Source organism: Muscardinus avellanarius (assembly GCF_963383645.1).
Source record: "Muscardinus avellanarius genome assembly, chromosome: 15".
In the NCBI taxonomy this organism is placed as follows: Eukaryota; Metazoa; Chordata; class Mammalia; order Rodentia; family Gliridae; genus Muscardinus; species Muscardinus avellanarius.
In genome coordinates this window covers 83569357-83593228 of record NC_137801.1, presented here as the reverse complement: position 1 = coordinate 83593228, position 23872 = coordinate 83569357, and the positions used below count along the sequence as shown (strand labels likewise).

Below are 23872 nucleotides of genomic sequence, written 5' to 3'. Positions count from 1 at the left end.
CGGAATGATGCAGTGCAGGGGGACACAGGCCAGACAGTCATGGCTGAGGTCTGGGAGGAGGGGATTTCGGCCCACTGAGGACAGGTAGCAGCCCCAGTCCCCCCTTCACAGAGTGCCACTGCTGAGAGATGGAAAAAGTACGATCAATTGTGATTACAATTTTAACAAAAAGTATAATGCATCGCGGTTACAATTTTAACAGTCAAAATTTAGAACATCCAGGTCTCCGGCTTTTACTTTAATCAAAACCAGTAGGTCTCAGCGTGAATCTTCTGTCTCCATGAGAAATCACCAAAGATGCTTAAGACACTGTAGACTATTTTTCATTCTTACCAAACCACAGAACCAGTCTTGGGGGTGAGGTCAGCACTCGACTTTTAATCAGCTTTGAAGAATCGAAAGGCTGGCTCTAATAAAGCAGCTTCTTTAAACTCTAGGATTTGGGTGACGGCAGCCAGGCTCCCTTTCAGTGTATGAACTGTATTGGGGAACCCGTGTCCCAGGTGGTCAGCAGGACACTGACATCTTGCCCTGTTTTTCAGCAGGCAAATGCTCCTGGTTTCCTCCCTTCTTCCAGGTTGCATATTCTGTTATTTCCCCATCATTTCCCTCTCTTGTAGCTGGCAGCTCTTTACCCTGGAAATGTTAACCTCATTGGCCCAGATGGGAAGGGCAACTCTTCAGGAAATGTCGAACACGGCCCCGCTGGCAGCTGGCAGCGCTTCACAGCAATCGTGACATTCCTACACGCTGCTGTGACTTCAGTTGGACTCTCTGGCCTAACTGCACAGCTGCGGGCTGAGCTGGGTGCCCAACGCCGGGACAAACCCACCTGGAGACCACTTTCCCTCGTGCACCCACCCTTTCCAAAGCGCTCTGCTTATGGCTTTTGTCCCTGATTCGCACACTGCCCGTTGTGTTTCTTCATGTTGTCCAAATCCACCCTACTCGCCTTTTATTTTAGCACGCCCGTCACCACTGGCGCCAGGGTTTTTCAGTGACATGAGGAGGATTGCCACCAATGCGACGGCGGCCCCCAGGATGGGGGGTCCGCAAGGGCTGACCTCCTGTGCCACTCCCGAGAGGAGAGGGGCGATGATCCGGCCCACCGCCGTCACCGACTGCCCAGTGCCAATGAGGGTGCCGCTGGCCTGGGTCCCGCCCACCGTCAGCTGGAGGTCCAGGAGGCACGTCCTGCCGATGTTGGTGGAGAAGGACAGGAGCGTGGAGCAGAAGATGACCACAGCCATGGAGTGGGCTGTGGCATAGACCAGCAGCAGCACGCAGGTGAGGGCGCTGGAGTGCAGCAGGACCGCATAGGAGTTGTGCTTGTACAGCCGCAGAATGGGCGCCAAGGCGCAGCCGGCCACCGCCCCCAGGGCGCTGCTGTAACTGATGAGGTAGCCCGTAGCCCTGGGCCGCACCCCAAAGCGCTCCTCCAAGGCCAAGACAAAGTTGCTATAGTACAGCATGACTGCCACAGCCATCAGCAAGCGCGCCAGAAATATGTCCCACATGTCAGAAAATATCAGGTTGCTCATGTCCTGCAGGGCCGACAGGACCTCCACCCAGGGCCGCCACGCAGTCTCTTCTCTCTCTGTGGCCCGAGGGGTGGCGGCCGCTCCCAGCACCTCATGGTCTGTCTCTGCTGATGGCGCACGGTTCCCACCCAGTCTCGGGCCATTCGTTCTACTGCTGAGTTTTGTTTCATTCCAAGGAAATAGCCAGACAAGACCTGTTAAAACGGCACAGAACCTGTTAAAGAAGGCCTGAAACATTGAGTTCCTAGAGGGCTGCTTGGTCGGCACCTGGGTAAACAGCCTCGTGTACGTGTAGATTACGCTGTTCGGTTCCCCTTGTGATCAATCACATTCTACTTTACTGTAACTATCTGCATCTCCATATACGGGGGATGATGTTGGCCAGCTGGGTTATGATACCAGATGTGAGAAGCAGAGTTTGTAAGCACAATCTCAATCCTCATAGGAATTCTTAAAATTTAATACTTTTTCCCCCCTCCCTATGGGATAAACAATTATTTGTGTTAGATTGATTATTTATATATTTATTTATTTATTTATTTATTTATTTTTGGTACTGTGGATTGAACCCAGGGGCTTTCTACCTCCAAGCTACGCCCCTAGCCCTATTTTATTCTTTATTTCAAAACAGAGTCTCACTAAATTGCAGAGGGCCTCACTAAGTAGCTGAGACTGGCTGTGATTCTTAGATCCTCCTGTCTCCGCCTCCCAAGTACTGGGATTACAAGTGTGCGCCACCATGCCTGGCTTTGTGTTAGATGATTAATCTGTGCTTTTGGACTAGATCTGCTAGTCTGTATTTTTGACTCCAGTTTTTCCACCATTCCCACAGCTCCACTATGATGTCAGGATTCTAGCAACAGACTTCAAAAACTTTACCCAAACCATACCTTACAAAACATTCCCTTTCTCCCAAGATTAAAAACCTAAAATGGTTCCCTACAGGGCATCATTTCTTCCTGAACGCTTATACATTTAAATTCTTTATTAATCTAAGTCCCTGTCTATCACCTACTTGTTTACTCACCCATTCTACTATCGATCACCTAAATATCCAATATTTGTGCAGTGCATCCTACATGCTAAGGCGTGCACTAAACAGCAGGCATATATTATATATAAACAAATGAGACAAAGCCTATACAATCCCTGTTCTCAAGGAACTTAAACTCAAAAGGAGGTTCAGAGAAGTAAACAGCTAATTAGATTGCAACGTAAGGGTCACGGCAGGGGAGGCACGGACTGCTACGCAGGATGAATGGCCTTGCCTTCAGGATAGTAGGAAAAGCTGGACCATAACTACCTTCTAGAAGCATCTGACTGGACCCTCCTGTAGGCAGGGCCAGCACGTGTTTTCATAGGTCACAATGAAAACCCCAGGGGGTACATTTCTCATTGAACTTGTTACACAGCCTTGATGAAGCAGTTCTGACCACTGTGGGGATACCTGTACCTCTGTGCCCTAGACGCCTGGCATGCTCTCTGCCCTTGCTGGTTTATATATGCCATGATTCCTTCCATGCCCAAAAGATTTCTTAGAAGTGAACTCAGGTTCCTGTGGGAGTCAGCCTAGAATGTGTGAGGTTGACAGACCCGGAGGCAGCTGGGGCGAGGGGCTGCCCACCACGGGGCAGGCTGGTGCAATGTGTGCACCCACCACTAGGATGGGGAGGCCCCTGGGGCTGGGGTTGCAGCTGGAGATGGCATACTTTCCTTTTTATTTTATTCTCCATATATTTATCTACATTTTAATGAAATATGTTAAAGTTAAAAAATGTTCATTTAATCTGTAACTAGAGAATATGTACCATGCGAGAGAATGAAATTGAACCCCTATCATATACCATACCCCAAAAATAACTCAAAATGGATTAAAGGTAAGCAAAATACCTGAACTTGAAAACTCCTCAAAGAAAAAGAAGGGAAGAAGCATCCTACAACTAGCCCTGGACACGATGAAGATTTCTTGGATATGGTACCAAAAGCCAAGGTGAGAGTTGTATAAATAAGGCAACAGGGACCACATCAATTGAAACCCTGCGCACAGCACACAAAAAATTCAATAAAGTGAAAAGACCACCTATGGGATGAACATGTGATTTGAAAATCCAACACCTGATGGAGAGTAAAATTCAAAATACACAAGGCATTCTTCAAAACAAAACAACCCCAACAAACCGAACAAAAACAGACAACCTGATTAAGAGACGGGCAAAAGGCTTGAACAGACATTTCTCCAAAGAATGTCCAACAAGGCTCAGCATCACCAATGGTCAGAGAGGACAAATCAAAACCACAGGATGATGTGACCTCATCCCAGCAAGGAGGGGCACTATTACAACAACAACAACAACAACAACAACAACAACAACAGCAACAAGAAAGCATTAGGAAGACGCGGATGCAGAGGAAAGGGAGCAGTGCACGCTAGTCCAGCTACTATGGAGACCAGCAGGGAGGATCTTCAGAGTGACTAATCTATGAACGATGAGTCTGCCTCTTCTAGACAAACACAACCTGGAAGGAGACGAAAGCAGGTGTACTGGCCGCTCTGACTGCATAAAATGATCTCAGAATTCCACGTCTACTCACCAGCATTGAGGAGGAAGACAGAAAAACAGAGGAAGGCTGTGAGGCAGAATCCACCGTCCAACTCGGTGAGGTATCCGCCCACCACGGGGCCCAGGATGAAGCCCACGCCGGAGGCCGTGTTAAACCTCCCCAGCACAAGTGGCCGTTCTTTCTCTGCAACCAGATCAGAAATCAGCGCCTTGGAGATGGAGAGGGTGTGTTTAAAGATGCCTGCAAGGGGAAAGAAACATGCACTGTAATTGTAATTTTTTTTCTAGAATAAAAGGATGTCCCCTGTTATTATACACTTTATCTCTGTCCCAGATGGAATTCTGACCTCCAGGTTCTTGGAACCCCAAGGCCTACAGGTTCCACCCACCATACCTGGACTCCTGGGCTAGCACCCTCCTGACTCTGCTGGGTCACTTCATCATTGGCACTGAGCCCGAGTCCTCAGCTTGGCCACCTCCTGTCATGACAGCCCAGCATCTCCAATCCCTGGGGCTGTACAGAGAGTGATCACGCTTTGACATTACTGAAAAAAATAACTGCAGGCCCACTCTCTGTTCAACACGGATCCTGGCACTGGGGAGAGGAACAAACAGAAGTCCCAAAAGCTCAAAAGAAAACAAAATAGAAGCCAGGTATGGTGGAGCACGCTTGTAATCCCAGCATTCGGGAGGCTGAGACCAGGAGATCGTGATTCACGGACAGCCTCCGCTACTTAGCAAGGCCCTTCGCAACTCAGTGAGACCCTGTTTCAAAAATATAAAGACTGAAAAATAGGGCTGGGAGTGTAGCTCAGAGGAGGATGCCCCTGGGTTCCATCCCCAGTGTTCCAAAAGAAAAAGAAAAAAGAAAACAAAATAGGAGGCTGTTCCTGCCCATGCCGGCCCCGTGGTTCCGCATACTAGTCCTGGTTTAAGCCCAGCTCGGCTTCAAAATTAAGAGTGCGTACTGGCCAGACACTCAGCATCTTTTGGGAGCAAACTTGCAAATCCCTTTTGGAATGAGGCAGACCGACTCTGTCAAGACATGTTTCTTTAAGTGTGAGAAAGGGCAGGGCAGATGATTCCCAAGAGGTCTTCCATAACTTCTGTGATTTTTTTTTTTTTATTTCATCAATGTCAGGTTCACCTTACACATATGAGGGAGGAAGACTGTGGCAGAAGTACCCTGGAAATAACTCAGATGAGGATACGCTTGCCTTTGAATCCGGCCTCCAGATCAGGCACATTGCCAGTCGCGGCTCATTTTCAGGACCCGAGGACCTGAATCCACAATGGGCTCTACAGCAGAGCCCGGGGACGCTCCCAGGGCTCCCTTGCACTCCCACCATTAGCAAGGAGGAATTTTTGTGTATGTCCATACAAGGGAGCTATTCACGCTTCAACCTGCTTCATGTCATATTAAATGCAAACATTTGGATCCTCCCCACCCATCTCTACCCATTTTGTAACAAATATAAGTAACAAATATAAGGTGGAGTGTGCTGCAGAAAGATGCATTGCCAGCCTTGCAGGCACCCACGACACGTGTAAGCCAGATGCACTAGAGTGGCGATCAGCTGGGGTCTGTGTGTGGGGAGGGGGCAGCTGCTGGGACTGTAAGCCACGCCTATGCAAAGGTCTTCTAAAGCATTTTTTACAGTCAACCAAAACACACGGTAGACATTCCGAGAGCGTGAACCCGGCAGAGAGCGCACATACGCACGTCACAGCGGCGGGGTGGAAACAGCAAGTCAGCAGCTGATAGTCAACTCTACATTAAAGGACTTACTATTCCTTTGGGGTGTTAACTTGGAACAAGCAGTATAACTGAACGTGGGCAAAAAAACCCGTGCTACAGACTTGTGGACCGGGGTAGCAAAGACAGACTGCAGGTGCTACTCATGGGTAAGGTAAGGTGGTACTGGGGATGGAACCCGGGGGCACTCTACTTCTGAGCTACACCCCAGCCCTATTTCTTATTCTTTATTTGGAAACAGGGTAGGTAAGGAAAAAAAAAAATCAAAACAGCAAAACTCTAGGTCTCAGGCTGTGAAGAAAGCCAAGAGGAGACTAAGGAGCTTCTGTGAGTGCAATAACCAGACACCACCTGCGTTTATGGGTGCCGTTTCCAAGACTGGACAGAAAGAATTCTCAAATACACAAACAAAGCACTATTTCAAAACAAGAGCAACGGTCAAGAGAAACAAGCAGAACGGCCCATGGACTCTTACGTCATAATCCTGCCTCCACATCCCCAACAAGTCATATTTCCACGAGGCTGCAGGAAAACTCCTGGGGAAAACCTCAATTTGAAATCAGGAAGTCCATTTTAAAACCAGAAGCTCACCAAGACGGGGAGCAGTAGTCACCGTGCTGGCCAGACACGTCACGCATTCTGACTGACTGACTGACGACGTAGAAAGGGGTCTGCAGGAAGGAGGCTGGGGAGACGCAGTGGCCCAGCGGCTCACAGACAGACTGGGAGGGGCTGCGGGGTCTGTCCTGCCCAGGGCTTGAACTGAGTGCTCAGTAACCGGCAAATGTCAGTGATATAGTTATCGTCATCATTTCTGTGGTCATCCTCCTCAGCTCTCATTGGAGGAGAAACATCAAACAGAGACAAGCTTCAGATTTAGGGTCAGAGGTTTCTATGTTTGTGGCCCAGAACTCACCCACAGGGACTCTAGCCAGGGCAAACAGGAACACATTGGTGGCCACTCCAAGAAAGAGATAACCCAGGGCGCTGAGCAGAATGCACACCAGCAAGGAGGACCGTCTTCCAACCACATCGCTCCAGCAGCCCTGAGGAGAGAAGAAATAGAAGGAGCCACAATGCAAGAGTGCCGTGCAAAGGCCCTGAGTGCCGTGCAAAGGCCCTGTGTACCGTGGCCTGGAGGAGAATGTCAGGGGCTCGGGTTTGAGAGCCTCCTCTGGGGCTTGGGTCTGTCCTGACCTTTGCCAGGTAAGTGATTTTTCTCTGGTCTTGCCACAAGGTGAGTAAAGAAAAAAAAGTATTATGTTGTTTGCTTTGTTAAAAAAAAAAATCTTCTGGGTCTGGTGCCTCACATCTGTAATCTCAGTATTTGGAAGGTTGAGACAGGAGGATTCCAGGTTTGAGGCCAGCCTCAGCAACTTAGCAAGGCCCTTAACAATTTAGCAAGACTTTGTGTCAAAATGAAAAATAAATCAGGGCTGGGGGTATGGCTCATAGGTGGCACTCCCTGGGTTAAATCTTCAGTACCCCATACATATGAATGAATGAATAAATAAATAACTAGATAAAAATCTGTCAGGTGCACTTCTATAATCCTAGGCTCCAGGCCAGCTTCAGGAACTTAGCAAGACTGGCAGCAATGGAGTCTTGTCTGAGAGGGCTCCAGGGGTCCAGGGCAGGGTGCCTGGTGCCTTGTGACTCCTGAGTGACCCCCTTGTTTGGGAGCAATGCCCCTTCCTTTAGTCCTGGCCCGGAGGTGACTGAGACTGCTTCCCCTTCCCCCACACCTCGGTGAAGTGCCAGATCTTTCCTTTCCTTCTCCAATTAGTCAGGGAACTTTGCCCTGCTTTACGCTCTTGCCAGAGCCACCCTCACCTGCTCATGCCCTCCCCCCATTTTTATGGATGCCTTGATCTTTGTCTTAGGGGTCCAAAAGATCGCATTCTGTTGTGATATAAACCACCACAGAGTCCCTGTATGAAATATTCAGCGGGCACATCCTCCAGGATAACGCCTTCCTTTTACAAAGGTCCACAGTGCTGTCTCTCAGTTTTCACTGGAACAGATTTCGGAGCCCCCTTCCCACTGTTCTGATGTGAGTTCAGGCCACTGATCTCCCTCGATTTACAGGGCAGTTGCTTAATACAAGAATTACACCCAGGGCCCAGGGCCAGGCTACCTGGGGTCAACTTTAAACTCTTTTATCATTCCCAAGTTATGATCTCAGACAGATCAGTTAATTTAATTTTCTAAGCCTCGGTTTCTTTATCTGCAGAACAGAAATAAATTATGCCTAGGATATTGTTTCTACTTATAAAATGAGCGATCAAAGACCCACAACCACCCTACAAGGTTGGTTAATACGAGGAGTAAATAAAGTACTTAGAATGGGGTCTGGCATATAATGCTTACTTAATAAATGATAGTCATTATTAAAATACACATATCAAGCCAGAAGTGGTGGCATAAGCTTGTAATCCCAGCATTCGGGAGGCTGAGACAGGAGGATCTAGGTTCGTGGACAGCCTCAGCTACTTAGCGAGGCCCTCAGCAAACTCAGTAAGACACTGTCTCAAGATAAAGAATAAAAAATAGGGCTGGGGGTGTAGCTCAGAGATAGAATGCCCCTGGGTTCCATCCCCAGACCCACAAAAAAAAAAAAAAAAAAAAAAAAAAAAATTAACCACTTCTGGCTGTGGTGGTGCACGCTTGTAATCTCAGCATTTGGGAGGCAGAGACCAGAGGATCACGGTTTGTGGATAGCCTCAGATACTTAGTGAGGTCCTTCGCAACTCAGCGAGACTCTGTTTCAAAAATAAAAGGCTGAAAAATAGAGCTGGGGGTGTAGCTCCGAGGTTCCACCCCCAGTACCCAAAAAAAAAAAAAAAAAATCAACCAAATCTCAGAGCATACCTTTCTTCATAAAAATTTGTTCTTAAAATTAAAAAGCATTTTTATGAATCTTATTTAAGTACATACTTACAAGAGGACTGGTTTAAAAGGAAATTTTAAATATGTACTTATAAAAGGTATTTCTCTAGCCTGGAGCATTTTTTTTTTTTTTTTTTTTTTTTTTTTGGTGGTGGTACCGGGGTTCCTGGAAACCCTTCTACCTCCGGCTACACTCCCAGACATCTATTTTTTATATTTTTATTTGGAAACAGGGTCTCTTAAGCCAGCGCAGCTGGCTTCGAACCTGCGTGATCCTCCTGTCTCCACCCACCACGCCCGGCTAGCTGGAGCATTTTAAAGGAAGGTTTTCACTAAGTCCCAACTCCGAGACACATGACTGTGTTTTATAAATGTGAACGTAAGAGATCAATTTGGAAAAGTGGGTAGGTCACAGCAACAAGTCAGTGGATCACAACCGGCTGGTCCTTATGTCTAAGAGTCCGGAGTTGAGTCGGGTACAGAGGAGGTGCTTGCATGACTAGCAGGTCTCGTGGCCTCAGGCTGTAATATACCCACATCGAGTGTGTGGAATGATTTTCAAAAAGTGCAAAGAAGGTATTCTCTAAGATACAGCCCAAATTCTTCTCTTACTCCCGTATAAGAGGTGGCCCTGCCTGACAAGCAAGGGCGTACTTTCCTGTGCGCCCAGGGAACTTGGGTCATCTCTGTGTTTTTTACATCATGAAAGCAATAGCAGGTGACTTTTTTTTTTTTTTTAGAGAAAAAAATAACATGGGCTTAGAATCTAGATACTGAGATTAAGTGACTGAATTAGGTTATTCAAATTTTGTGAGAGTCTTAATTTCCTCCTATACAAACAGAAGATATCAAACTACTTTGCAGGGCTGTGATAGTTGAAGTGAGAATAAAACTATGATTGTTACACAAATGTTTTAGAAAAAAACTTCAAAAATAAGTCAGGGAATGGCTATTTACTTATTTAAGAATTCATTATGAAATCTACCTGAAAAAATATGTATATATGTATTTAATATATACATATATGTGAATATATATAAGCAATACACACACACACACACACACACACACACACACACACACATATATATATATATATATATATATATATATATATATGCAATACACACACACACACACACAGAGATATATGCAACTCCTGGGAAACATTAGGTACAGAAAACCTATATTGTGTTCACTACATGTGTAAATATGAGATACCACCAGGCCAGCTATTTAGACCAGTCACTGATGATCAATCTATGAGATTTAACTGACCATTCCATAAAACCGCCTGGACTAACCGACCTTGTGGTCTCAAGACCAAAGAAGTCACGGACGACACTCCAGGTAGAGAGAAGGAGAAATCTCTGGACTGCAAACAACCGGATTGTCAGAAGCAGAACAACAATATGGTTGTGTATCTTTCTACGCCGTGTGGTGGACAGACATCTGGTCAACCTCTGCAGATGGATTCTGTTTACTGACTTGAGCCCTCAGAATAATAAAACTTTTAGTTCAATGTGCACAAATTCGGAATCCTAGAATCTAAATGCAATCGATTATTGCCAATTAGGTAAAAAAAAAATTGCTAATTTTTATTTATACTCTTTTCTTCAGTAAAAAGAAGGTAGCAGGGAGTCATTGGAAGAACATGTCATCTCTTTTCAGATCTACCGCTCAGTCGGCATATCTCTCCCAGAACAAGTCATCTCAGCCCTTTCGGCCTGCATCTTCCCCTGGAAAAATAACAACAAAAAAACTCTCCTTGCTCTGACAACCTGTACACTCCAATCATCTGCACCAGCCCTTGGTTTCCTAGAGCCATGCTGGAGGACCCTCAGAACTTATGAATATGTGTTCAGGATGTGCTACCGAATGAAAGACAACTTACCACCACTGTGCTAGAAAAGAGCTGCAAAATGCCATAGGAAGAACCTAACCGAAAAGAAAAACAAAACAAAACAATAATATCAGTAAACTCAGCCTGATCGCTCGCAGAAATAAACTAATATGGTAACAATTACACAGAAATTACCAGAAAAGCGTATAGGCACTAAGGCTTATTTTTAGTAAAGGAGATTGCCACATGTCTTTTTCCCTGTTGACAAAGTATAATTTTGGGTAAAAGGCTTTCAAAATAAAACTGAGGGTAAGCGGAAGAGCAAATAAAGGCAGGGGTGACGTTAGGGACCCTAAGAGATAATCCTTCTTCCACCATGTGAGAACCGTGTAGCTCCAATTTACGCACTGCCCAGAGAGTACGCAAGAGAGTAGAAATGTGAATTCCAGAAAAATGCTGTCCTGAAAATTTAACACTGATGAATCTTCCTTACAATTGACAGTCTCATATGATGCTCTAATCTTATCAAGAACTTGCAAAGTATTACAGAGTTCCTGAATCTCTATTTTCATCTAAACATGTCTCTTTCTGCACACTTTCTAAAAATTTTCATGCACCTGGGTGGTCCAGTATAATTCCAAGTGTGTTTCTTGAAAGAAATACCAATTCTGGCAGGGATCAGGATTTAACAAAGGTTATATATAAAACCATCCCAAAGCATTTGCTTGTTTGACTTGTGAATGACTGAGGGTTATTAGCCCAAGGATTTCTTTTTAATTAACATAGTCCTAAAACCCTACTAATTCCTGCCTTTCTTAAACCAATGGTTCCGGGGTGGAATCTTTATGCTGCAGAGAGGCCCAACAGGTTTCTTGGATTGACTTTTTGATGGCACAAGAAAGCTGCAACTGTTGATGAGGAAGCGAGGGAGGCTCACCCCAGCCCATTCCCACAAGGTGTGACTTCTATAGATTAAGTTTCTCTGGTCACTCACATAAGGTTACAAGCTTTGAGGCAGGAGTTTGTGCCTGCCCTTTAACATACACAGTGGTTGGTTACAGCACTGATGGACTGTGGGGTAACACTCAACCTCAAAACCTTTCTCAATATGGGTATAGTTTAAGAAAAAGTAAATTCCATTTGCTCCAGGGTTGTACTTCAGAATATTCTGGAAATTCATTTTATCTCAGTTGCCACTTAACTTTGGATAATATTCGGCTGTAAGGCTTTTTGTTTTTTTCAGGTACTTAGTTCTGTGGATTTCATATTTACGATTGGAATATGAGCAACGTTCACCACTCACCTACAATTCCTGCAACTGTAGGACTTGCTCCAAGGGATTTGACATGTAGGCTCAATAAAGGGACAAGCATGCTGACACCAAACAAATCCTAAGAAAACATGGACTGACGGGTTAGTTAACTGAGGCTGACGAGCTTTTAGTGTGAATCCTAAGATTATAAATTGATTTCGAAAATAAAACCAATGTCAAAACTATTGAGCACAGAAGAAATCGTAACTGTATTCCAGAGTATGCTGTATTAATCGAGTTAGAGTTAAGAAGTTGCCACATGCAGATGCCTGGATGACCCGGAAGAAGTTCAACTTTAATCTTAGCTTCTTGTAACTGACCCTTGACATTCAAGGAGAGTGTGGAACAGAAGTTTCTAAGATAAAATCAGAACAACCAATACACTGAAGAAACCCCAAATGTTCTCTGGATGAGGAAGCGAGAGAGGCGGGAGGGATAAATTAATTCATATTTATTGGTGAAGCAGCACTTGATTAAAAGTAAGCATTTCCTTTGCAGTTGGGGACAGAATTAATGTGCTAGAAACTATAGCTTATTGCCTTGCGAGGTGTCATCTGAGAAGAAAGTTTCAGAAAAGAAGGAAGGAGGAAGAGGCCTAGTGTATAAGGAAGGCCAATGTTCTGGAACTAAGTCACAGAAACCATGGACTGACGAAAGAAAGCATGGACTTTGGGGTCAGTGAGATAATTTTCAGCTCCTGCTTTATCACTTAAAATGTGTGCCCTTGGGGAATTAATCCATGTTACTGAGCGCCATCTGTAAAGAAGGGGTCTACTACACCTCCTTGGTAGAACTATGGCGAGCATTAAGTCACCTAATCCCTGAGAAAGGTCTAACACAAAATAAAGGTTCACACCTATGTCCTTTCTTGAGCTCTGAGACTAAGTATAGAATCTTTTGCTAGGTATTTGAGTTATTGGGAAGACTGTTAATTTTTCCTTTAAATTCTCACTTCACTTGTTTCCCTGCTGCAACTGGTTTAAGGGAAGATAAATACATTGCTCAGATGCAGTTTTTATAAGAAAGCCGAATTCCTTTACCTATAAAGCTGGTTAAATTGAAAGAAAGAACACACAAAAAGATCGTATTTGCTTTAGGCCCAAAGTTATTATTTTCCCTCCTCCAAGGCAGGAAGCCGAGCATTAGAATAGTTAGACAAATACAAATTTCCACATAAAAGTTGGTGATTACATGTTTAGACAGGTATATATTTAGTACCCAGTATTCTTCAATAGCTCAGAAATGTATACTTTTAGGGCTTATTATTTCAATTTTAAGATTACTTTCTTTCAAGGGCTGAGTATTTCTTTTGGATTTTTACTGCTCTGACTCACCAGCCTACCGATGTTTCTATCATTTAGAAGGCTCCTAATACATCCAACACTATTAAGTGCTCCTGATCTTTCAAAAAAGGAAGCTCAGTTGTTGGATAAGATTTTGTTTCTACCCCCTCCGCCAATTCCCATGATCACATGTCACTTAATATTAAAATGGTCACTCTAAAAACCAAATAAGAAATATCTATGTCAATAGGCTGAAACCTATGAGAGGTAAGTATGAAATATTATAGACTCCCACTCAATAACGGATGGTCAGCAGTATTTGGACACTGTGCATCTGAAAAATGTTATCTTTCCCCCAAAGAGACCAGCTGCTCACTCTTGCCCTTCAGAAAATCCTGTTCTAAAGCTGCCTTCTCTTTTCCTATAAAGGGCAACGCCTTTCTCCTTCTGAATCCATACTTTCTTCAAAATCACAATCATTGCAAGTACAATGAATTTAACAACTGGTCATATGCTTGTAACCATTTATAAGACAGGTCAGAAGGGACCTCTTAATAAACATCGGTATCTCTCAAAGAAAACCGACGAGCACATTCCAAAGCTTTAAGATCCTTTTCGTGGTACGAACCCCCGTGTTTCTGTGTTGGTGGACTACTTCAATAAAAAAACGAATTATCACCTGCTAAGAGCTGATGAAGCCGAACAGCAATCTCACCAGGTATCTAGAGGAAAGACGGGGTTGAAATGACAGATCTGAGCTCCATCTTAGCATCCAGAGCCACAGGGGTGCCCGGGGGTCATTTTAGTAGTCTTCACTCTCAAATCAATAAAACCTGGAGGTACATATAAGTACCTCCCCTCCTCTCCCGATGGGAAACCATTTTCCCAGGAGTCTCGGGCGTCTTCCCGCCTCTAAATACATCTGCATTAGTAACAGTGGTGCAGATGTATTAACATAGCGGCCTCGGCTGGTCCTCGGGCCCCGCGCACTCACCAGGAAGCCCACCAGGTAGAGACAGAGCAGGAAGCGGCGGGCTGGCACGGCTCCGGGGCCCGCAGCCTCCGCTAGCGCCCCGGCCTTCGGCTCCTGCGGGGGACCCAGAGCTTGCGAGGCCGGCTCGGGGGCGGGCGCCGGGCCCCAGCGCCCCGCGGGCTCCATGCGAGCAAACCCAAACCAAGGGTCCTGCCAGCTGCAACTGCAGCCTCAGCTGCCTGGCCCCGCCCACGCAGCCGGGCCCGCCCAGATGTTGGCCACGCCCCGCGCGCAGATTACGTCCACGCAACAAGCCACGCCTTCTCATAGGGCACGCCCCAAGCGGAAGCGGTCGCGCGCATGCGCAGAGCGCGGAGCGGGGCCGCGGAGACCTGCGCAGGCGCGTCGGTGCCGCTGCAGTGCTAGAAGGCGCGCTGTCAGACTGCTAAGAGCCCCCTGATGTTAACGATGATAAAGATGATGCCCTTTGTTTCCTCCAGGTAGAGACCCTACTGGGTCATCGCAAGGTGGGAGGGATTTGTAATGATGGCCGCCGGAGCTGGCGGACCTCTCCCTCTGGCTTGAAGAGCCAAGACTCTGGGATAGGTTAACCTGGCTCTTCAAGGTTCGGTTTGCTTGTTTAAAATAGATACAGCAGGATCAGCAGCTCGGAGACTTGACTGTCATCAAGAGAGTCATTCTTATTAATAGCACAGCACATTGTCATTTTGTCGGTTAAATATAAAAAGATTGTACCAAGCCAGGCGCAGTGATGCGTGCTGTTAACCTCAGTACTTGGGAGGCTGAGACAGTAGGATTTCAGGTTTGAGGCCAGCCTCAGCAACTTTGCAAGAGCTGGTTTCAAAATAAATAAAATACAGCTGGCTGGGAGTGCAGCCCGGAGATAGAATGTTCTTACGTTCAATCCTCTGTACCACACACAGTTGTCCCTAGAGTTGGGAGGATATGAAACAATAATGCTGGTGGAAATGTGTAGTTCCATAACCACTTTGGAAAAGAGGTTAAAGATTTCTTTAAAAAATCAACAAACATCTGATCCAAACATTACATTCGGATATATTTACCAAAGAGATACGAAAGCCTATATATAAATGAGGTTTTGTGCATATACAAATGTCCCTACGAACATTACATGTAGCATCCCCAAGCTAGATCCATCTATAGGTTAATGGAGAAACAAATGTGGTATATCCATATAATTTATTAGTGCTCCACCATAAAAACCACGAACTATAAATCCTTTGATAGAGGACTCTCAGTTATGTTGAGTGAAGAAACCACATGAAAAGAAATTCATGATTTCATTTATGTAAAAAATGAAGAAACTTCTGGTTTCTGCTCCAGTATGTAAGCAGCTTGGAAGTTATCTTCCCCTTTCTTTCTGTGAGAAAAAATAGGCAGGCTGAAAGCCAACAACTTTTAATAAGTCTATCAGAATTGAGGGCACAAGACAAGCCCCCGCCTGGAAACTTGAAGAATGAGTAATACAGAGAATTACAGTCAAGATTAGCTTACCAGGAGCAGAGGCTCCTGGAACTAGTAACTGGTAGACACACTTTAGTCAGTGATAATTTTGATGAATTACAGGAGACTGAGTGTGAACTAACATGAAAGCTAAGTTCCCTGGGGCTCAGTCCTAGAGATAACACTACACTTTCATGGATTTCCCTGCTGGAAGCTTCACCAGGTTCTTACCATGAAGAGCTGAGAATCATCTTCTCATGTTTCCAGCAGAAGGAGGAGAAAAGTAATTTTCAAATACAGCCAGAAAAAAAAAGTTGATCATTTTGAAATATACTCGGACCATTCTTCACAGCAAAGTATTTTCTCCCAAGAGAAAATACTATATACTAGAATCTTATCTGATTTGAGAAGAGGAAAATTCAACAACTTATGCCTCTTCTAAACCACCTGTCTCATAAAAAGGGAGAAGGCGGTGGGGGGGATGGGAGCTAAGATTTCTGATTCTACACAGCACAACCCAGGGAGTTAAACTATTAAAATACTAAATTTAATTATAGAGCATTTTGCCTCCCAACATTTTATGAAAATATTAACAAGGGTGCAGTATAGGGATGGCGACTAATAGCCAAAGGAGATGGAAGACACCAACCCCTCTCTAGGGAAACACAGACAACAAGAGAGAGGAAGAAAAACAAGAGGACTAGGAGAAACTGAAATCCTAACACCTCTAACTACGAAAGTACTAAACACAGTGTGGCTGCTGGCCCGAATACTGTGAAAGCCCTCACTCAATGCCTCGTTGCCTGAGATTCTATTAATCACTATATCATATCTTCAACAAAAAAATTACATGTGTGCTAAAAGGCACGCAGAAACACAGTCTGAAAAGAGAAATCAAGCATTCAAGCCAGATCCAAAGATGGCCCATGTTTTAGAATTATTAGATGGGTAATTTAAAATACCTGCTTGTAATATGTTAAAGGTGTTAATGGAAAAATTAGATTATATAAGATAACAGAGATCATGTAAATAAAAAGATGGAAACTCTAAGAAAGAATGGAAAGAGTGATAAAAATCAAGAATATTACAACAAAACAAGGTATGGACAGTTTTTGATGGACTCATAAGTAAGTTGGGCTTAACCCAGGGGGAAAAAATAAAACAATGAGCTTTAAGATAAATCAATAGAAAATTCTCAAGCTGAAGGCAAAAAGGAGAAAAAAATTTAAAGAATGAAACATTGATGAGTGGTGGGACAATTTCGAGAGCTGAAAGATAAGCATATTGAACACCAAAAGGAGAAAAAAAGAACAATTATTTGAAGTACAAGTGGCATAACGTTTTCCAAATTTAACGACAGACATCAATCCACAGGTTTACAGCTCAGAGAACACCAAGCAGGATACCAAAAAATCAAAACACAGGCATAGCATGTTCACAAGTCAGAAAACCAAAGGTAAGGAAAATTGCAAAATAAGGCAAAGGATAAAAAACACATGTAATGGTTAGATTTAGAATGTGTCCTCATGGAAGTATGTCACCATATTGGGGGCAGGACTTGGTTGCTAAGGAGGGATTCTTGGGGGTGTGGCTGTGGGAATTATATCTGGTCTTTTTACTCTCTCTCTCTCTCTCTCTCTCTCTCTCTCTCTCTCTCTTCCTTTCTCTCTCTTTCTCTCGCTTCTAGTCTCCACGAAGTAAGAACAAAGGACTTTTTTCTTCTTTCTGCTTCCACAGCCATGTCCTGAGCTCTATCGATAAACCCGGCCTTATATGCACTGGACCCCTGAAATCTCCAAAACTGTGAGCAAGTAAATCTTCCTTCTTCTGAGTTATGTGTGGTCAGGCTTGTTGGTGACAGCAGTGTAAACATTGACTGAAACTACATTACTTTTAGTTTGAAGAATGAAACATCCCATCTTCTACGCATCTCCTGAGGTTGTAAACAGAACAGCCACACTCGTGCCTACATCTTTCTTTCGTGGGCATTGCTGCTTTCCTAAGGAAGTTTTTCCTTCTGAGTGTTCCTCGAGAAAAGACTTCCTTCTAGACTCTGGAATAGTTTTCCTCTTCTTTTTTGGTCTGTTTTTCTTATTTGCCACAATAGAACATTCTCCCAAATGTCAAAGAATCAAGCCTTTTGGAAATGGTGATCGGTGGGCTCTTCCCGGCCTCTTCAGCTACTCAGTGGATTAGCAAAAACTTGTTGAAGGCAGTTGGACTTAGGTACTGGCTTGTACTTAATCCTCTTCTCAGACTTTGTAGAGGTGAATGTTCTAATGAATTCTTTCAAGAGTTAACACACTTGAGCACACTAGTAGACTTCTTTATGAAACAGAACCCATAGCTAGGCAAAGTGAAAGATATCTTGGTAATATAATTTCCTCCTTCAGATGAGCTATATATATAAGTAACTCTTAATTTAATAAAAAAGAGAAACTGCCAAAATTAGTGAAAAAAATGAGCCTGTGGGTTTTGATACATTTATGTTTAATATAAGCTATTCATCAAAACCTTTCACCTTGGTAATAAACAACTTACTTAAGGATGTTCCACATCATATACTGTGAAAATAGAAAGTCCTTGCTTTACAATTGGTAGTGGGCACTGGGTGATTGATGCCGTACCTACCACTGAGCTATACATTCCCGTTCTTTTCATTTTTAATTTTAAGATAGCATGTCACTGAGTTTTCCAGACTGGCCTCAAGCTCTTAATCCTCCTGTATCGACTTCCCAAGTAGCTGTAATGACAGGTCAGAACCAACCTGCTCCATTAACTACAATATTTTTGATACATAAAAATCCCTCCAACTGATCCTAGCATACAACAGCATGCACATTTTACCTGTGACCAGCAGGTGGCAGTGTGCAAACCAATTCTAATCAAAGCAGTGTGACTCATCGATTTTTACTGAGCAACTACCGGCAGTATTATATGATGTGTTAGGGATACAGTGGTAAATCAGATTGACAGTCCCGAATCTGAGAATCTCTGTAATACCTGATTCCACAAATTGTCTCTGTTGGTTTGCTTTATTGTTTAGTCTTTATCTTGTTCCAAAAGTATTTGAAATAGCACACACACACACACACACACACATACACACACACACACACACAAAATAGAAGGTCCAAAATGTGTGAGAAATAAGGCATTGAGGGAGAAAATCCACAAATGCAGAGCCAAAAGTTGGACAGCATCCTTTGTACCTTTGCCTCGGAGCTTTCCAGGTACCAAAGTAAAGCAAGAAGTACTCTCTAGATTAAGTCACTACTCTACTGAGGTTAGAGATTATGTTTTATTCAGTGTACTCACCCCTGACACAATGTGGTACCTGTCTTTTGGGCAAGAAATACATTCTATAAATATTTATCAAGTGAATCAAGGTTAATAGTTTCTCTAAGATTGCAAATAGGAGAAATGGAGCTATAGAAATGCAACTTCTCTTAGGCCCCAGAAATTGCCCTCTTTTCATAAGGAGGCGCTGTAGGAGTGGGGACCAGTGTCTCCAGTAACATCTTTAATAATCATGGAATATGTTTTTCATTTGTTCACTTATTATTAAACTTTTTTATAGACCAATGATTAATTATTTTCTTTCTCTTTCTTTTTCTTTTTGTATTAGGAATTGAACTCAGGGTCTCTGAGCTACACCCCAGCGCTTTTTACTTTTTATATTGAAACACAGTCTCATTAAGTTTCGGAGGGCATTGCTAAATTGCTGCACTGGCCTTGAACCTGACATCCTCTGGTCTCAGCCTTTTCCATACGGGAATTATAGGCATGTGCCACCACACCTAGTTGAAAAATCATTTCTTAACCCACTTTTTTCCAGGACACATGAACTCAATACCTGTGTGAGCCAAGCATGGTGGTACATGCTTGTAATCCCAGCTACTCAGGAGGTTGAGGCAGGAGGATCACAAGTTTGAGGCCAGCCTGGCAACTTTGTAAGGCCACTTTGTCACAATATAAAAAATAAAAAGGGCTGGGGCTATAGTTCCATGATAAAGCACTTGCCTAGCACATATAAGGCCCTAAGTACCAATTAAAAAGAAGTATAGAAAAGGGAGAGTGTAATTAAACAGATATGAAAACATGGTGTAGGTTGTATAAGGGTGTTGCTGTTAACACAGAGAGCAGGTGGCACAGAGTCAAAAGCTGGTAAGTATTTCTTGAGAGCTGGAAGGGAGACACTGTCTAATCACAGGTGGGCGGATCAGGCAGGGGTGTGGGGAGCCGCGGTGGCCCAGGAGGCAGGGTGACCTGTACAGATGGGTACAGGAGGCTGGGGACACTTGACAAGGTCTGGAATCAACCTCCATCACATCCAGAATGGTAGCAAAGGGAGATTTATTACATTTTTGTTTTTTTAATTTCCTTATCAAGAGCGATTTTCAGCTAAATGGCAGGATAGAAGTGAAGTCTAATTAGTAGAAAAATTACGCATTAGACAAATGCCATGGTATCAGATATCCTCACTAATTTGCTGAAGCATTGTTAACCATTTTCCATACAAATAAACTGAGAGTAGAGATTTCCCTTCCTAGATGAGTGACCTGGGGATAAAAAAGAGTCAGGGAACTGATTTCCCAAGGTTCCTTCCCAATGAAGGAACACCCCCACTCCTAATCAAGGGAAATCCTCCTTCTATAAGACTGGTAAGGAGGGAGAATCTCTCTGTGGGGAAGGGAGCTCTGGACTGCAGTTCTTCTTGTCTACAGGCTCATCCCATATACTTACCCCTGTCCCCACTCAGCCACTTTGCCTCTTCCTTAAACTCTGGGGCACAGAGAGAACAGGCAGAAAGTCTTAAATCGAACGATTAATATTTAAGAAAAAATATGGAAACATAGCCCATAAAATTATTGTGAACTGTGGCTTAACACAACAGGTACCTGCTATCCCACAGTTCTGGAGGTCTGAAATCTCACAGGGATCTAACTGGGCACACGTCAAGTGTTGACAGGGCTATATTCTTCCTCCGAAGTACTAGGGGAGAATCTGTTTTTCTCCCTCCACTGCTAGGGGCTGTCTGCAATCCTTGGCTTGTGTTTCTTCCATGTTCAAACAACAACTTCATGACCTTTTCTGTATCACATTTCTTTCTCTGATCCCTCAACCAGGGAAGGCTCTGTGCCTTTCCTTTAAGAAGTCATGTGATTAGAGTGGGCCCACCTATACAAACCAGGATGGTTCTATGTCAGGCAAAATGTTTATAAAATATATAGTTATATTTAGGATCAGGCTTTGGGCATCTTTGCTGCAGTTAAGCATGCAAAGTGGAAATGTGTTGGAATAATGTTTTAGACTCTTATACTGAGCACTGATGATTTTATGTTGCTTTGACCCCTGTTTTAAAATGTAAATCTTAGCCAGGTGTGGTGGTGCACACATGTAATCCTAGTACTTGGGGGGTTGAGACAGGAGGATTGCAGGCTTAAGGACAGCCTCAGCAAGTAGTGAGACTTCCATCAACCTAGCAACACCCTGTTTCAAGATAAAAATAAAATAGTATCCCAGAGGTAGAATGTCCCTGGGTTCAATCCTCAGGAACACACACACACACACACACACACACACACACACACACACACTTCACTTTCTCATTGCCAGAAACAGGTCTTAGTTGCTTTTGACACAGTTTCCAATTCTATGCTATGTACAAATGTCTCAGCTGCTGGCAGAAGAATCTAGAAGCACCTCTCATGCCTCACAAATTAGGCTCCCCACTTTCTTGACACTTCATTAAAAGAACTTTTCAGATATATGCTCAGGAACTGTGCCTGTTGGACACAGTGTGACCTCCTGGATCCAGTGTCTGCTTGCTTTAAACCCACTGGGTAGACTCCCTGAAGGAAATCTGTTTGAATAAGGCCCTAGATACAACAGAGAATTGGGCCCACAGGTGTATCTCTCAATTTACCTGTGTTAACTGACCTCCCTGCCTAAGGCCCTTAGGCGTATTGTGAGTCCCACAAACACTTTATTGTTGTTTTATTTTGTGATACTGGGGATTGAACCCAGGGGCACTCTACCTCTGACTTATTTCCCAGCTGTATTTTAGTTTTTGTTTTAAAGCAGGGTCTTAATAAGTTACCTTGTACTGCTCTCCTCAAACCTGTAAGCCTCCAGTTTCAGCCTCCCAAGTGCCAGGATTACTGATGTGCACCACATCTGGCTGAACACTTGAATTTTCATGTTGTGGCTGTGTCATTGAAGCAATGCCTGTAATCTAACTCCTGACAAGGAGGCACTCTTGCAGGTGGCTTCCTCACCCTGATCTTTTGTCTTTGCCTTGGTAGCTTCTAGAAACAGTAGCTGCCAGTTTCAATCAAAACAGCTATAGCTGGGCGTGGTGGCGCATGCTTGTAATCCCAGCATTTAGAAGGCTGAAACAGGGGGATCGCGGTTGGTGGACAACCTCAGCTACTTAGTGAGGCCCTCTGAAATTCAGTTAGACCCTGTTCCAAAAAATAAAAAAAAAAATAGGGGGTGTAGATCAGAGGTAGAATGCCCCTGGGTTCCATCCCTAGTACTGTAAAAAAGGAAAAGAAAAACTACGTCCAGAATATTTCACTATGTCTCATTTCAGTGGAGTTCTTGAAAATTGTAGGAATGGACTAGAACACAGATTTAGACTTTTGTCATTCTAAGAGTTGCTCAAAGGATCAGAGTATGAATGATGGTTTAAGCTTGTGCTGTGTACTCGCAGACAGTGGATTAGTCTTGATATTTCAAACTCCTAAAGTTTTGACAGAAAGTACGGCATAGCTGTGGTCATAGTTGATGTTCATAAATGGTGTAGGCTATAAATGTCACTGTTGGGTGGCTCAAGGTGTCTTGTGATGGAGATTTGAGCATTAGATAAAGGTTCAGCTCAGATGAGCTCTCAAGGTAGTTTAACCATCACAGTTAATGACTTTATGGCTAGGGTTCTATTTGTGGCTTTTGAACACCTCCAGTTGCACACAGCTGGAGCCAGTCAGGGCCATTTATATTTACTAAGGATCTTTTTCTTCCTCACAAAATCCATCATAAGGATTAATCCCGTATCAAACAAAATAAAGGGTGAGGAAAGCCGGTAGAGTGCAGATACCTTCTAAAAAGATAAAGTTGTCTATGTTATTGTTGAAAAACAATAAAGCAAGAGCCAAAGGGATAGTAGAGGGTTATAAACAGCAAACAGATAATTTTAAAAGACCACTCTCTGGCATATTTAGACACATAAGCCAAACAAACAAATAAATCGTAAAGTGACACAACTTGAAAAAAATGGGAATTTCATTACTATCGAGTGTTCTGTTATGGGCACGAACTATGACTCATAATTTGAGGGAATTAGATGTTAAAATTAAGCTAAAGGAAAGAGAAGACTGGATCTTCTAACCTGTGAACGCTATTGGCACCTTTTCATCGGTTCACTTTGGGGATGGTTCTTTGGAATAACTTTCTGTGAGCTACCATACGAAGTGATTTTTTAATGTCATCATGTGGAGGCTGCAGAAATGTGTGTTTGAAACGTTTAACATTTATGTTATCGTCAGTATCTTTTAGAGTCACATCTAAATGCCTGAGTAAGTGATAAGCCTGAACCCCCAAGTTATTTTCTACCCCCAAAATGTCCACAAGGAGTTAAGAGGTTAATCTAACTTCAGTGGTGTTCCAGAGAAATCATATTCATGGTTCTTTATAGCTGTCATCCATATAGCTTCAAAGAGAGACTTAAGTGTTTCTGGGGTTGTGCTGTTTCATTCTAGACTAAGAGGAGCTTACTCAGACACTTAAGACTTGGGGCCAGTACTGTCAGTAACTCCGTAAGCATTCCATCTGCTTTTTGCTTCTATGGATTCACCAACAGCAATACTGATAATCTGAGCCAGCTCCTCATAATCTTCTATACTCAAGGGAAGGTCAGCTATTTTCTGCTTCCCATGGGAGAGAGACAGCTTCTCAATCAGTATCTTAAAATAGCCAGTCATTCTCAGCTGCTGGGCTGGAGCCCCTCCAGGGGAGAGCAAAGGGAACACAGATCCACCGGCCGGGTGTAAGTGAGAAGCCACCAAAACATAGCTAGAACGGACTACTCAAGAAGGTCTCGCCTACTCAAAGATCTTATTTTAACTTTTTACCAAGATCTTAATTTTTCTAATCGCCACCGAGAAGCTAAGCGTCTACCATTCTACGGTTTCTTCTTTTATTTAAAAGGAGACCAGTGGATTGAAA

General features: G+C 43.7%; 1 protein-coding gene across 1 annotated transcript; it reads right to left on the bottom strand.

Annotated features, from left to right (window-relative positions):
• Positions 1–944: 944 nt before the first annotated feature.
• Positions 945–14257, bottom strand: MFSD9 (major facilitator superfamily domain containing 9; the record flags this gene model as incomplete). Its single annotated transcript, XM_080711418.1, has 6 exons — positions 14180–14257; positions 11894–11981; positions 10642–10685; positions 6775–6904; positions 4134–4343; positions 945–1735 (listed from the first exon to the last, which is right to left on the bottom strand). Exons 2-6 carry the CDS (start codon positions 11961–11963, stop codon positions 945–947), a joined length of 1245 nt encoding a protein of 414 aa, XP_080567544.1. The 5' UTR covers positions 11964–11981; positions 14180–14257.
• Between the last annotated feature and the right edge of the window lie 9615 nt (positions 14258–23872).